The sequence below is a fragment of the Corvus cornix genome, chromosome 6, assembly GCF_000738735.6.
Source record: "Corvus cornix cornix isolate S_Up_H32 chromosome 6, ASM73873v5, whole genome shotgun sequence".
NCBI classification, from domain to species: Eukaryota; Metazoa; Chordata; class Aves; order Passeriformes; family Corvidae; genus Corvus; species Corvus cornix.
Window position 1 is genome coordinate 15,636,327 of NC_046336.1, and position 16,781 is coordinate 15,653,107.

Below are 16,781 nucleotides of genomic sequence, written 5' to 3' on the forward strand. Positions count from 1 at the left end.
GAGACATACTGTGTAAGGAAGCTACTGCCTCAAAGATTTACAGACTGTCTCATGGTATGACAGCATAATGAGACAAAATGGGAGATAGAAAAGAACACAAGTAATCACTGTCAAACAGATGTCTGAGCACCATTGCCCAGTAGCTTCATTTACTGTGGCCACCAAGCAAAGGAGACTCAAGGATTTCTCTGAAACAGTGGTTTTGTCTACAGTTACTGATCATCAGTGACAAGGAATATATTGGTAAGAGGGGAAAAAAAGTGTCACTGAAATGTTTAAGCCTGATGACAAATAAAATATTGTCTCTCACCCCAACTCATTGTGCTTTTAAGAAAAATGTGACTAAAATAATATCTAACTGGCACATTTCAAGTCACACTCCTGTTCTGTTTCTCTCGTGCTCAGGAAAGAGTGCCTCCTGACAAAAATCTTGTACGTGTCAGAACTCCAGCAGCTATTTCAACAAAAGAGAAGTACCACGTTTCATCTGTTCACACAGGACAAGATCCTTACCTACAGGTTTGGAGAAGTACCCTTAGAGAGGACAGTCATGTTCCATTTCAGAACATGAAACAGTATAGTGGGGATCATTGTTCGTAAGGGCTGGGGGGAACTGGGGTCATTCACCAGTATTTACTCAGAGGCCCGAACCAGGCCAGAAACACTCACAATGAAAAACAAGGAGGTGACCTTTGCAGTGTGATGTCACTTTGCAGCCAGCAGGATTTAAAGAAAAAGTTTAACCTATTAGGTGCAATATACTTTTAATTACTAATTAATTACCAATTCATGTGAACTACCCAAGTCCTAACTTTGTGCTATTACAGCATGATTAATATGCATGACAAATTGAGGCACACAACAATCCACTCTGTCACCTTCTTCCCAACGGGATTGAGAATAGTTAGGCAGCAAATGTTGTCCGTCCTGGGACATTATCAAGGACATAATCGATCACAGAATTCCAAGCTGTCTCAGGCACCTTCTTGTAAGGGAAACAGAACTACAGGCTTTCTCAAGCTGTGTGCCTACTTCTAAACATGAGTTGAAGACTCCTGTACAGCCAGTGAGGTATCAGGCAAACCTTTTCCTAAAGTGTCATTATGTTAGAAACCCTAATTTAAAAATATTTGCTATTAAGTATTTGATCATCTGCAAAATTACCAAAATCCCAATCCAAAATTATGTTTAAATTAGAAGCAACTCTTCAGATCAATTATATGCAAGCAATTTCATTTCAGATTACATTTTATAAACAAAGGAATTTTTCCAGTTGCAAATACTGAATCATCCCATGTATGAAAAAAACCTCAATTTAATAATAAATTCAGAATTAATTTATTAAATATATTACTTCATGTGATAATATATTAAAATAGTAATGGAATCACACTGGGCATACTTCCATCTTTTATTACATAAGGGGCTTAAAGGCATACAGGATATGAGGAAAAGAATAACTAACTGTATCGTGTATAAAGTGCCTGAATACTTATGTGAAATTCTTTAAAATAACCAGAATAAAAAAATCTTCCCCTTAGATAAGAAGAGGCCATAAGCAGTTGTGTTGTCAGGTAGGTGTTATGCATTCAAATTACTGCTGCACATTTGCATTTAATTAAAATAATTCAGAAATCACTTACAAGATACACAAGTGTGAACAGCCAATTAACCAAAAGGAAACCTTTATGCAGAAATTGAAAACCATATTCATGGGAGCAAGAAAAGCACTCTCCTTGTACATCATAAGAGCTAAACTGATTAGCACGTGGCAAATTCAGTAAAGATTGCTCCAGACAGGAAAAATGTCTTGAGATAAAAGCCTGCCTGATTTGCAGAATTCTCCTTTTTTTTTCCCCACAAGGTAATAAAAACTGACAGGCATCTTAAGAAAATGCTGCTACAAGGAAAGAACCAGGATGTTCAGTCACTTATGTATATTCAGGGAAACTGTAAGAAGGTCAGCATGAATACCTTGGACAACAAATGTCTAGAAAAAATTCTAGCAAGACTGATAAAAAAGTTATAAAACACCCAAAGAAGTCAGAAGAAAATAATGTAGCCTCCATAATTGGTCCTCACATTCACAGAAAATATCAGGTAAACAAGGGTAAACAGAGAAGACAGATAAATAGTAAGAGAAAGCAGCATCATCTATCCAACTCACTAACAGATGAGGTGCATGGCAACATTGTAATCAAAAGGAGCCAGAGTCAGAAAGGCAGTCAGTGGAACCACCAAAGCTAGTCCAACTAACAATGTCAGTACTGTATGTATCTGACCAGCAAAATAAAAATGAAATAACTTCAGCAATAGCTGAAGCAGGATATGAAACTATAGATAACAAACACTGTTTCTAGTTTTTATGACTGAAATTCAAGGATTTCTTCTCTTTTGAAATACAGTGCAGAAATAATGTAGCATTATGCTTTACTGATGCAATACCCTGGAAAAGATGATTCCTGGGTCTTGAAAGATTAGGATATGCTGTTCTAATGAGGACTTCCACAGAGCGTTTCACATGGTGCTACAGGCAAAGTAACCACGTAAATGGGGGAAAAAACCTAATCAGTGTAATTGAGGTAAGAAAGAAAATTGTAAAATGGGAAAGAACTGCTAGTGTTCAACAGAATCTGCTAAAGGAAAGTGAATAATGCAGTTTCTTAAAGGCAAATCTTGAGACCAGTTTTGTTGAGATCACTTGAGATACTTGAAATGAGTAATGTTGGTTATTAAAGTAAAAACAATAATAATACTTAAAAGATATCATCAACCCAGAGGAGATAAGCTCATCACACAAAAAGAACTGAAAAACTGCAGCAAAGCAGACTGATATTTAATAGCACTAAATACAAGGTCATGACCTCAAGGAGTCAATCTTCCCTATAAACTGGAACCTCATCAACCAGAAAGAATAACACAGAAAGGAGAAATACCAGTTTTTTAGTCGATTTCTAGACAATTACAAATGTTATGTGTGAAAAGGTAACAAAATTATAGGTTGTATGAAAAACCATGCATCTCATATGGTTGCCACATGCATCTGTGCACACCTGTATTCATAAAAAAAGCTATTTTCACTGTATTTGTTCTTTTAAATTAATTCTCCTTGCTCTACATGTCTAGTGGAGCCAAGGACTGAGCTATATTTTAAGACATTCACCAGTTCAAGTTTATATTCAAACAAGGCCACTGTGCAAGTGAAATAGCATAAAAACTTTCCAGTTTCTATACAAAGTGAAGCCTTTCAAAAAACCTCTAAAATTTACTACAATCAATTTTCAATTCGTTTTGAATGGCATACACAACATCGGGTACTTCTCCCTTGCCTAGCAAGAAAAAAACCTCTTATATAAGTAATCTACTACTTTGTAAAACCATGTCAGAAGAGTGTGCTCCTGTTTAGACAAGGGAGGTAAGACTGTGTGCAGAAACTTGCATCAAAACATCACTCGTAAAATCTGCTGGCAATTATGGCTGATTTTCTTACTCAGAAGTCACAGGTATAGCTTCACTTAGCAGCAGCCAAAAGTAGCAGGAGCCACCCACCTGAGGACCCTTTCCACTAAAAGTTGAATCTGGTCCAAACTTTGCAAGATTTTATTTGCAGAAATTCTCATCCACAGAAAGTGAATGAGTATATTGTCATGTTGGATTGCCACATTTGAAAATGCCACAGCTTCCCCTTCATTCTGTACTATAAAAGTCCTACTTTTTCTTGTTCCTGATTTTTGTTTCCTCTACTCTCTTGTTCTGTCTTAGTCTTCCTGCTGCACAGTCAGCTGCTACTTCAGGCTTTGTGAGTTTTAAGAAAAACCCTTTCAGTTACTCTGAGAGGTCTCTCTGTTCTCTTTTTTTTTTTCCCCAATTGTCACAGGAAGAAACAATACGATCCTGGAGAGAATACATGAGCAAGATAATTATTTAGTGAGGTGAAATAATTAGGTCAAACTGTTGTGGGCATCATGATTTAAAACTAAAAGGTATCTTTAGAAGTAGTTTAAAAAAATTTCAAACCCACAAAGTGTGCTATAAACATTTTACACACTTGATTATTACACACCTTAATGCTTACTAAGGGCACCAATAGATCATATTAGATTTGGTTATAAGCCATCTGTTAACATGCTAACAATCAGTTAATACATTAGTAATTTGGTAACCCTTTACAAATTTAGAGGTCACACAGTAAATGGGTGTAACACTAGCTACCTCCATGTTAATTCATTAATGCTTTTAACACAATCTCTTTCACAAAGCAAGATACTTCAGCAGAACAAAGCAGCAACTTTCAACAAGGAATTAGGAATTTTCATTTAATCCGAAGCAATATTTAACTGTTCAAGTGTTTTAAAACAAAATGTTTGTTCTGTTTTATTTCAGCAATTTCCGTAAGAAGGTACAATTCCAAAGACTTTCTGTAGGAAATGAGTCTTACCTGCAAAAAAGAGCCTTTACCACTCAGAGAATAAAACCCAGAGAGCTTTGGTGGGTGAATTTCTTTGTTGTCTGGTATTTCTCATTAAAAGATCAGCTTTAAGTTAACTACAGCATTGCCAAAAATAACTTTTTGGGATGAATCTTTTTAAGATGAGCACCTTCACAACAATTCTTCTATGTAGGAAAGATGAATTTCACCAGAACATCCACTTATGATTATGACATAAAACAAAACCATATTAAATTAAGCCATAATGCTTTCCTCATTTACGTCAGAAGTGGTTTTTTGTCAATTTGTGTGAAAATCCACCCCAAGTCACACATTCTGGAAGCTTGGTTTGGGCATGGGGAAAGAAAACCAGTTCTGCATGTTCACACTAAGTTATCACTTAGTTAAAATGTCTAAATTTCTAGAATTTAGAACTTCTAGCCAGTATTTCTGGAAATTCCATTCTCCCTGAATTTGTTTCAACCTATTTAAAACCCCTCATGCTATTAATTTTGCACAGGACTAAGTGAACATGATTCAGCTTATGACTAAAGAGATTTATTGGGCCTTCCTCTGTAACCTGAAGCTTTGACACAGAATGTGGAATAGGGGAGGCCAACTCAAACGAAAAGCCTCATTGAAAAAAAAAAATATCAAAAATCAGGAACAGGAAGAAATAGAAGGGATGTTTGAAAGCAGTTGAACGGTTCAAGGGTGGATAAAACAAAGAAAAGGGGCCATGCCCACTGAAACCCATTGACAGTTGGTGCTCTGTACACAACTTTCATTAACTTTGTTAACCAAGAACAAAGAACTGTTGACTTGATCAAAAGCCTCTTCACTTGGGTGATGAATCATGTGAAGTTTATCACCCTAACATGGAACAGAATCTGTAGTTTTGCTTAACTAGTTTATTTAGACTCTAGGAACTTAAAAGAAAACTGCTGCAAATTCTTGCAAATTTTGCAAAGCCATCTAGAAAAAAAGAATTAGGAAAAGCAGGAGTAAGACTTCTCCAGAACCTGGAAGATGTACAGAGAACAACATACACAGTTGAAGAAAAAATGGGTATCAATTAAAGAAATTAAATATTTTGCTTCTTTTCTCTTCTCTGATGAAAATTTCTTAATTCTGAGTAATTGGTATGTAACGCAAACTAAAAGTTTTCACAGGAAACAATTTGTTTTCTTCACTTTTTCATGCCTAATTTGAGGTTCACACAAACAGCAAACTTAAGAGACTGCAGTGGATGTTCTGTTTTCAAAGACCTGTTTTCTAAGTATTTCAGAAAAAAACTACAAATGTTTCGTTTTCTCAGATAGCATTGAGAAGAAAATTAATTTCCCAAACTCTGCGCCTCTTGTTTACCTCTGTAGAATGGAGTTCACATCACCCCTTCTAACACTGTTGTGACAAAGCAGATCAATATCTATCCTGATTGGCACAGTGCTTCTCTCCTGTAAGATCTTAGAAAAATTGACGATTTTATCTCTGGAATGAGCTTGAGAAACATACAGGAAAGGGACAGAGCCATTTGTCCACAACAAGGAGGAAAAGGAAGGCATCAATGAATTGTGATTTACAAATGCTACTCATAGCTTGTAGGAAAAGACAGCATCATATAACTGAAACTTATGAAAATGAAAATGTTGACCAAGTCTGAACAAACACAAGCAAAGTTTCTGTGATCTTTCACAATTTGCATTTTTAAAATTCTAAAATTTGCATGTAATAATAAAAAGATTACACAAATTAAGATCTAATTCTATATACAAAAAATTTACCTTCTTCTAACTACTGAGACAACTGCTTAGTATCAGTATGTGCAGCATTCTAACAATTGCTTAAAAGCAATGCTTTTGTGAAACATGGAAAAACTAAATTTAAAAAAATAATGAAACAAAACATGGCAATGGTACCCTAAATTTAGGTACAGAACGTATAAAATATCACAATAGACTAAAACCTGCAAAGTATAGAACAGAAGCAAAATTCAGGTGTGTACTGCTTAAGATCACTTTCAAACTTTGAACTAAACAGTGCTATATTTTAGCTTCCCCTTAGTATAGGTCTGCTAGGAATTACTCACGAGTGACCTTAATGAAAGGAGAGCTATTTTACCAACTGCTAACAAATGGAAATATTCATCATTCACTCAGTAAACTCTTTTTTTCCCCTTGAAAACCACTGGAACCTGAAAACACTGCTTTTCCAGGTCTCTCTTCCTCTTACATTCCATTCACAAAAGCAGCCTAGGCAAAATGATGAAAACTAGGAGAGATGATCCTAGAAGGGAAATAGCAAAATGAACTGCCATGCCCTTCACCTTCCCTTCTACCATTCCTCCAAAGACAGATAAATCCTCTATCAAATCTTTAAGATGGAATTATTGATTCATCGTTTGATATTAATACCTTTAATGTTTTTAAGGAAGTCCTGTCTATGTACGGAGTTGATCAGAGTATCAGCTGCCTACTGAACTCAGACCTTCGCTCTGCCTTCACTAACTCTGACAGCTAAACGATGATTGGTTACTTAAAATCAAAACTCTAATCCATAAGCAATTAGTGTTCAATCATCATACTTTGAATATGAAACAGCCATGTGCTTTTTTTCCTGTACTGTTACTATGTTTTAGTTAATTTGAAAATGCAGACATTTAGAATTCAATCAAATTTAAAATCGAACAAAAAATTGTAAAATACCTCACAACTAATAAACTAGAACATCATGTGTTACTTGTATCTGTTACACTGGAAGACTACTGAGATACCACAATATGTGCTCCCACATTTTAGTATTCAGAATCCAGCTACAAATAGTGCTAGTACCAACAGAAGCATGTAAGAAAGGTGGAGGGGGGGGAAAAAAGCAGACCTAGGTACTTTCCTTTTTTTTTTTTTTCTGTCCACAAAGTTGCAGGTTGTCAGGACATGTGCATCAGCACACACGAAAAATTAAGATTGGACTACATGCAAAGAAATAGTTTTTAAGGTAACAGTAACATTACTAAGTGGGGCTACCTATTAAACTGACAAGAAGCTAGAGCCCAGAATGCCAGATTTATACTAAAGAAATACAGTGTTTTAAAAATTAATCTTTAAATAGACTTACTGCATGCAACTATTTCTGACTTTAAAAAACCCCTCTAGATTTAAAAAAAGTTTTTAAAATTGGTCACCAGAGTGTTATTAGCCAGTAAAACTCCTTTACTCATAAATACAAAACTTTGTTACACTAGTGAGTGTTCCAATACTTGAACTCTGTATTTATACATATATTCACACTTATATTTAAACACAAACTCACTGCATGTTAGAATTGGCATTTTGTTTAAATATGAAATATTGAAGTTTTATAAAATTTCTATATTTAGCTTATAATTTTATCTGGTCCAGACTAATTCCAATTGAAAACAATGAGGAAAAAAAGGCCACACCAAAACACTTCCCCCAAAAAAATTCTTTCTCAGTCTCCCTGCAAAAGATAGCATGTTAAAACTATCTTTATACACAATAAACACCACCTTATTTATTTCTGCTATAAAAATATTTATCAGTAAAGCTGCCAAGAACGATTTGATGCATGCCAGAATCTTCAGAGCACAAACTGCAATGCATTTTTTGTTTCCAAAGAACATTACTTGGGAAAACATCAAAACTCAGCACAGTTTCTGGAAAACTGTTACAGTGTTGCTATAATTAAAAATCCACAAGGTAGACATACTTAATTAGAATACTGGTCTGCAAACATTTAATTCCTTCTCCATCTTCCCTGCAAAGAGAATTTCTTATCCTTGCCTCCAAGGGTCTATTTCAGGCACGAACAATCCTCCTAACCCACAAGCTGTGTCCCACTATCTTCACATGGCCAAAAGAAATACAGTATTTACCTGAGAGAAGTGAAGGGAAAGAGAATAGTGGGAGCAGCTCAGAAGCAAAAGATGACAACAGCTCTCTACAAGCCTCACGACTCTGCTGGAAAATGGAACTGAGCCGCTGCCGCGAGAACGGTGTCCCAGGAACAATCAGTTCATGTCAGCCTCAAACGCCAGAGCTGAGGATCACCTAACATACTAGCACAACACGACTGCTTGCCACATGACAGTCAGAGACCCTCCACCTGAACCACTCAGAAGCCAAAGAATATTCAGAAGAACAAACTAGCCATGTTTTTGTATTTCCAATCTGGCCTAGTTCCACATCTTTTCCCATGATCTTGTCTTCAACTCTTACTTGCTACATTACATTCCATTCCAGACTGAACACTTCTCTTTTTCCTTTCAACTATCAGCTTTGTATCTCCATAGATTTTTTTACATTGCAATCAATTTTCCCCAGTAAGTATATGAGTGTGGTTTCCTTCAAAGCATTTTTGCTGCTTTTCAACACCAATCACAAGGCAAACACCAGCAGAATTCCTACCAAGTGGTATTTTAAACCTTCTGATGTGTTCTGCAGCACAGTTTCTTGGGACAGACGCCAATTGGTTTTGACATACAAGATGCACTAAAGTATTACTCAAATTAAGGGATGAAAATACCTAGCATATTGCTTTATATCCATGTTCTTAAGAGAAACATTTTCAAGCTGAACATTTTTTCCTAGAACAAGATAATATCAATAGCTGAGTATCACCTGTCTTCAAATACTATAACTCAGAATACAGATCTTGGTTATAGATCTTTTCTGATTAAAATTTGTGATCACTGCAAAGACCTGTAAAAATAGCTCTGCCTAATGTTATTTCAAACAGTGAACATGTTAATAGTTTTCTTTTTTCTTACAAAGCCTCATAATCTTAACATAAAAAAATTGGTTAACATGAAGAACTTGCTAATGTGCCTAAGTGTGTTGCTAGAAAGTTTACTGGAAGGTATTTCTAAAGTAGCTCAAAACCACGCAGTTATGGAGGGTGGCAGATGCACATGGATAAACCTGCCAGAACTACTTGGTAGTGCTGACAAGCAGAACTTAACATATTGCCCAATTTCGGGGTGGGGGGAAAAAGAAAAAAGACTACCAGAACCTTGGCAGCAAATATTAAACTCTTAGACTAATTTGAATTTCATTTTTATCAGTGAAACGAAACAGTTGCCTTCTACCAATAGTATGGTTTCAAGATGTCTTTGGCATTTTGTTAAGTATAGCAGCAATCAACATTAACCTAGATTACAATTTTTAATAAGCAAAATTCAGCAGCTTGTACAAAAAAAAAGGAGCCTAATAGAAAAAAAAAAAAGTTTTCTGTGTCTCTGAAATCAGACTGCTATACCAGCTGGTGCTGAGAACAGCCTAAGCATTTGCTTTCAGTTGAACGTGAAGATACCAGGTTAAATTCACAGAAAAGAAAACAAGTTTCCAAATTCACATATTGGCTAATACTTAAGCTTTTTGAAAGCTTAATTTCAAAATCAAAAGAACTTTTCTTCAAGAGCAGTTAGCTACTTTTTTTCCTAGTGATGAGTAATTATCTGCCAGTTTAATTTGCAAGAATTTACAGTCACAATAATAAAGTTCTGTATTCACTAAAGATGTATCTCACTAAGCAAACCACAGAAATAAGACCATTTACTGTTGTTTTCACTACTAATTCAAATATACCAAAATTTGTAATGTCTTACATGTAGACCATTAAGAATACTTGTAAATTGAAACACATTTCCCACTCCCAAAAAATGACTGGGAGCTATTAGCTTTTGTGGTGCTGTGCTCTGTGCAACACAGTATTTACAGCAGGCATATTGTGTCTAAAGTGTAATCTTCCTCCAGCCTTCAGTGCTTCAGAGACATTAACCAGCAGCTCAACAGAAGCCACTCCACCTTCATTTAGGGCAACCAATAAAAAAATTGTAACTCTCCCTTTAAACAGAATGAAGCAGCAAAATGAAATTTCAGGGCTGACTATAAGATGTCCTCTTTGAATGGGACTGGAAAGTGCATATATTTTACTTCAACAGTCTCCTAAAATTATGGGGGTGGGGGTGCATTTGATTTTTTTTTTTTTACTGTGTTTCTAAAACTGTCAATCTAAATGTTACTCTTACCAAACTGATAAGTTAAAAATGTTTGAGAGATCATACTTCCTTGAGGAAACAGCTACCTAAAGAGCAAGCATATATGAATGATTTAACTGTATTTCAAAGGAGAAAATTTTGACTTGTCTGACACCAAAACAGCTAACCTAGAAAAAGTCTGAGATTCACTTCACCTAGTATAGATATAACTGCAAGTGCAAGCACTGCTTTTTTTCAACTTAAAATGGATTTCACACCATGACAGGTTTCATTCTGCATTAAAATTGCAAATCTTCCATTTGGCCCAGTTTCAGCTGCAATTGATCTGCTTTGTCGTCATAGATTAAAAAAAAAAAAACAGTGAAGGGCACTGCAGCTTTAAATATTTCAGAGCTATGTAGCTAGTAAATAGACTCCATTGCAATATGGCTCTGAAGGTCGTGTCCTATTGTCTCTTTTCTCTGCAAATATTCTGAACAGCATAAAATGGTTCATTTTATACAATACCTCCCTGCCATTTCTAAATCATGTCAATTGTATTAGGCATTTCCTTACTGGAAAGGACAGATACGCCACTCTTTCCATACACACCCACGCTGCTTCGAGATGTATTCAAAACGTCCACTGTGAATTTAACAGCAGGGTGTACGTATTAGATGTACACAGCTTTTCATACGGATACCTTATGCGAACAGACTCCCCGTTAAATCCCACCACAACATAAGGACAATTAGTTATTGCAATGGTGATAAAATAATTAACTGAATTTCAGGTCAAGAAGCATCTTTGGTTAAAATTAACAGCCCAGTTAGAAAACTGAAGCCAGCAATTTCAACATCTCAGCTTTCTCACATATGGGAGAATACAAAAAAAATTCTAACACAGCACCAAGGGAACGTAGTCTGCCGAACCTGTTTTTCATGAAGGCTACTACCTTTCAGATGCTAAAAAAAGAGCAAAAAACAACAACAAAAAAGCCCCATATGCTACACTTAACAGTAACTTACAAGAAAAATGGGATTTTAAACCTTAAGCTAGAATTGGAAATCTCTGTGTATGCACTCCCTAGGTTCAACCCCACTTGTTTTCATATAAGGTGACTATTTGATGCAAATATGAATTATGGAGATGCCACTCAGAACAGTAACATGAAACACAGCCCTACAAAAAATACAAATTTGTGATAGCTGTCACCACGCAGAAGGTGCATGTAGTCATTTACCTGAAAAGGCAACAGATTGTTGCCATTGTCCGTCCTGAACGCGTTGTCTTCCATCCAGGATTTGGGGGTTAAGGGTGCAGCCCGTGGGAACTTCGGAGGGGCAATGACATTGCTGGAGAAGGGTTTTTTAAGGGGTGAAATGGGGTTGAGGGGGGAGGGTACGCCGACTCCCACTCCCACGCCAACCCCCACTCCAACTGCCCTTCGAGGGTCCCTACCAGCCTGCAGCCCACCCCAAGGGTTGGAAGGTGTACTCCAAGCCGCGTTTTGATGGTTATTCCAGCTGGAGGAGGAAGAAGAGGAGGCAGAGGAGGAAGACGGTTTGCTGGTCATGATGGGCTGATGGCTGTAAGCAGCATTTCTCTGGGCGAAAGGTGCCTGATTAGGACTTACAGGTGACCTCCGCTGCTGCTGCTGCTGCTGCTGCTGAGCTTGCTGCTGCTGCTGCTGATGTTGGTGGTGTTGAGTCTGAGCTAGGCCAATCTGAGGTGAGAAAGTGCCACCAAATACAGGGTTGACATGGTGTGGAAAATTCTGGAAAAGCATTGTCCCATTGACTGGAGTAATCCCTTGGAAAAAGCTATCATCCACCGTGTTTGTGGTCCCTGTAGACCAGGTGCTGCCAAACGAGGGAGACAAGGAGGTGCCGGCTGCAGGTTCTTGTTGAGGCTGGTGAAAGCTCAAGCCAGGCAAAATGGGAGACTCCATCTGCATCTTCTCCTTGCTATTTTGGGAAGGAGCCGATGTGCCGATACTAGTCACTGAACTGTTGTCTTCTGGTTTGGGTGTCTCCGACGAGATGGGTGTAGAGGGGGCTTCTGCTGAGTTTGGATCTTGCTGCTGCTGCTGCTGCTGCCGCTGCTGCTGGGGCTGGGCTTTGCTTTTGTCCATCAGTAAATCATCCTGCATGGTTTGCGCAGCTGAAACAGTAGGGGAAAAAACCACAAAGACAGATTATTAACATTGTCATTCATACCACAAACCAGTCTGTTTTAATCACTTGCCAGCCAAAAATCTCGTCCTATTGCTAGTACTATGCTACAGCATATTGCAAGGCAAAGCCGTAATCTTCCCCCTCCCCCATTTAGGAATATGTAACCTTTGATCGTGCTAGATTGCCTTTAAAATATTTTTTAAGATGCTTCACCCTTTTTGATGCCTTGTTTCCCTTCAGTCTAAATGAGAGATGTGCTTATAGGGCAGAGATATACAGCAATTTCGCCACGTCTCTTTTCTCTTACACCGGAACTCAGAGCTCTCACCCTGCAATGAGAAACTGATTCTGGTTCCTGTTTTTCCAAGCACCCTCCTCCTCCACCTCCTCCCCCTGGTTATTTGCATACGTCAATAAATACTGCTGCGTCCTTCAGCAAGGTTAAAAAGACACCAGTCTTCGCTCTTCTCCACCCCCTTTTCTATTAGGGGACCTTTAAAGGAGCCGGGTACCGATTTTCCTTAATTAACAAGCAAGCTTCCAGCGATGGAGGTTTATCAGGGAGAAAGCGCACACGGACGCTCGCACCGACACGGGAGCGGCTCCTCGCTCACAATCGTTTCCTGCCCGTCCCTGCGCCCAGCTCGCGCCGGCTCCGGGCAGCGGAGGCGATGGCACAGCCGGGAAGGGGGGCCGGGGGGGCGGAGACACTTCGTGTACAAAGCCACCGATGGGTGTTAGATTTGCCTTCGGTGACCTTACGATCTCTCCGCGTAAAATGCTATTTTACATCAAAGCAGTCCTTTACTTGAAGGTACAGCTATCTACTCGCTCTATTTATATACATACCCGCTCTATTTATACACATGCATATGAAATCATCGGTAATTTGTTCATTAGAAAAACATAAGGTCAAAATCAGCAGACCGGGGAGGTATTACTAGACTATGATCTTTCTGATGCTTTCAAATGAAATATAAAACCAGAGGAAGTCGAAATACTTACAATATAGACATGCTGCATGTTAAAAAACATATTTATATGCACGAGACAAAGACTAGTGATGCAAATTATTTCCTAAATCAATACATAAGTTTAAACTTTAGAAAGGAAATGTATGTGGAATGGTTGAGGCTTATATCTGCTAGAAAAGGTGCTTCATATGAAACAGGGCAGATCATATGATTTTTTTATTATTTTGAGACTCAATAGTAGTAATACAATACAAACATCAATGAACAGCAATTGTATGAAATCACAACAGGAACCTCCACATTTTGTAGGCTTTTAGTCAATTGAAGAGATCATTCTAAATCTCAAAAGTATTTTAAATGAGCCCCAAATCACTTACATTAATTAACTATGTCAAAGATGGCCATCGCTGAATACCTAACTGCATTTCTATTCAGTTAATCGTATGACATTTACATGCCTAAGACTGCATTTTTTTAGGATTGTTTTTGTAATGTAACAATGTAAAGCCAATCAATTAACTGTTTAGGAAAGGTGGCAAAGTGTGAAACTGTCAACACTGTCCTTTCCGACATCAGAGGGTCCAGGTGTATCTTACGTTTTTTGTTCTTTTAAATATCTTCTGAGACATGCACACACATTTTAGTTAAAATGTATGTCAGGAGAGGTTTCTGCTGTCAAGTAAGTTACTGCTTATGCTCCCCCTTATTTTCCAGTTCAACATGTAAAGCGAGCAGCAAGGCTTCCTGAGCAGACCATGCTGTGAGACAACATTAAGCTCCTAAGGACGGGGTAAACCATTGCATCTGTTCCAGGCAGCGCTGCTGCTGCTGCTGGGAGTGCAGAAAATCTTGCAAGGCATTTGAAAGCAATACTGCAGTAAACCACAATATACCAAGCTCTGTCAGTGTAACTTTCCATTAGCTTCACTTCTATCCGCATCGCTATTACTCCTAAGGCTACATAAAACTACTGATGACTCCACATCAGAGGGAGAAAAGGATCATGTGTATCCCTCTCCCCTGGTTCTGAGCTATCAGTATAAAAATACTTTTAGAGAGAAAAACATAGCAGCTGAAATGTTAAAATTCTGTCGTCAATAAAGTTATATTTAAATTAGTTAGTCACCCAGTTATCTATAGTGGCTAGCACAGCAGTTGCTTCAAATATGTACCTTGACTTAGGCTAGCTGGTTTTGAACTTTATCCTAAGGACTGTGATTCACATTCCCTTCCATATTGTTTCTTAAAGGCAAAAATCACTGCACAGCTCAACCCTTCTGTCAAGGTCAAGACCTTCCTTTAATGAATGAAGCCAGTCCAAATGAAAAAATACTGGTTAATAAATGACTTTGAAAGACGGGCCAGCCAATGTCTAATGTTGGACTAGTATGCAGTACTCTTTGGTTATTTGCTGGTGTAAGTATTTTTACCAATTTACAATCCAGTACAGGAAATCTATAACCCCATAGCAATACCAGCTCCATTTGCATGCAGAAACCCACGCAGCCAACACAGAAATGTTCAAGGAACAGTTACCTTTGGATTTTCTGTATTTAAAGATCAACAAAAGGACAGTATATTTATTTTCTTCTTTCAGGTTTGGTATATGACAAATAGTCGACCAGTCTGGCAAGAGCACTTTGACAAGTGGAAGCTTTCAGCGCATGCTCTCCCAAGGAATCATGGGGTTTGAAGTCTTAGCTATAGATAGCATTTCACTGCCGCTTTCTGAAAGGAGGAGAGCTCGAAAGGGAAAAAAAAAAAGTGCACACTCCCTCTTCCCAGAGAAAACTGCTGCAATCTGAATCATCAGCTCTGAGAAAATATCTGTCAGACTGAGCTGAAAGTGACTAACTAAATACGAGCTTTCAAACAGTTTAATTTAGAAGCCCAGATCAAAGAGCCACCTATTCAGAACAACTGCTAGACAAAGAAATAGTTACAGTACTTCCAAACTTCCCTTACAAACTCTTAGCATAAGAAATTAATTATAAGCTCACACTAGCTATAAAATTTACAGTTAATACAAAGGAAATTGTGTCACTCTGCTTAGCTGAAGAATATAGTAACTAATCACGTGTCATAATATAATCTCTAAATATATTCTGAAACTCAAACACAAATAGGTCGGGTATGAAAATTTAAAAACAAATCAGAATCAGCACACAGGTGAAAAGTTGTACTATCTGAACAGTTTCCAATTTTCAAGTTACAACTTTTTCATTACTATGCTGTTACTACACTGAAAGTTCTACCAAAAAAATAAGCTGTTCAGAAAAAAATCAGAAAAAAAAGGTGTGAATGTTACTATTTAACATCCCATTTAACATCTATTCTGTACACCGTGGTGTCACACTTCACCTCCCTCCCTTTCACTACCCACCATCTATATCTCTCCAGCCTCCACATCAATATACAGCCTGACACAAGTTCCTCTCATAAGATATTAATATTGTGATCATTAATATAGGTCAGGTAAAGTTTTCAGAATTTCATTCACTGGCACTTGGTGTTCTGTTTTGCACTAGTCCATGAATTATTCTGCATATTTATTCTGGGTAATTCATAATACTAATTATTCAGACCAAATAGTAATGCTCATATGGAAATACATAGTTGAAATCAGAAGTGTGAAAATAACAGTGTTTTATAAAAGTGCAGGCTGATTTTCCAAGGATGAAATATGCATAGCTTTGTGCACGAAAGAGAGATGACTAAAGCTGAGAAAGATAAATTAGGGCAGCTGAAACAGAGTTGTTCTAACACTTACGTCTCTGCTTTCTGCACTCTGTTTATGTTGGACTGTATGGTCTGCCTGCCCTAAATCAACGCTGTAATTAAGAGTTTCTCAACACTTGCTCTAACCTGTTTGTGCTACTCTGAATCATTAAAGGCAGCAAAACTGCCTTCTTACAGCAATTGAAAACACTTAATTTTATGAACTATCCCATCTATCACAGGGCTGGCTCTAGGCATTCTATGCTCCTCCTTTATGTCCCTATTTACTTGTGGGTTATTGCTTTTCAGATGATTTGAGGATTCACATGCAAGGGACCACACTGTTTCTGTCAGTTCTTCCCAGGGGACAGTTTCACTTGGTAGATCAATCATTAGGATAAGGAAAAGCACTCCAGAACCAAAGAAAATCAAGATGTAAAGGCAGTTTTTGATCAACTAGCCACTAGCAGAAAACAATTATTTTTTGT

At 37.6% G+C, this 16,781-nt stretch overlaps 1 protein-coding gene across 8 annotated transcripts in view; it reads right to left on the reverse strand.

Annotated features, from left to right (window-relative positions):
* CPEB3 (cytoplasmic polyadenylation element binding protein 3) overlaps positions 1-16,781 on the reverse strand; it is an 80,379-nt gene that overhangs the window by 59,688 nt on the left and 3,910 nt on the right. For 4 of the 8 annotated variants that reach the window (XM_039554399.1, XM_039554398.1, XM_039554397.1 and 1 more), the window contains exon 2: positions 11,668-12,587. In XM_039554399.1, the coding sequence (XP_039410333.1) occupies positions 11,668-12,587 (920 nt within the window). The other 4 variants (XM_010410416.3, XM_010410406.4, XM_010410398.4 and 1 more) reach the window with 4 other exon arrangements.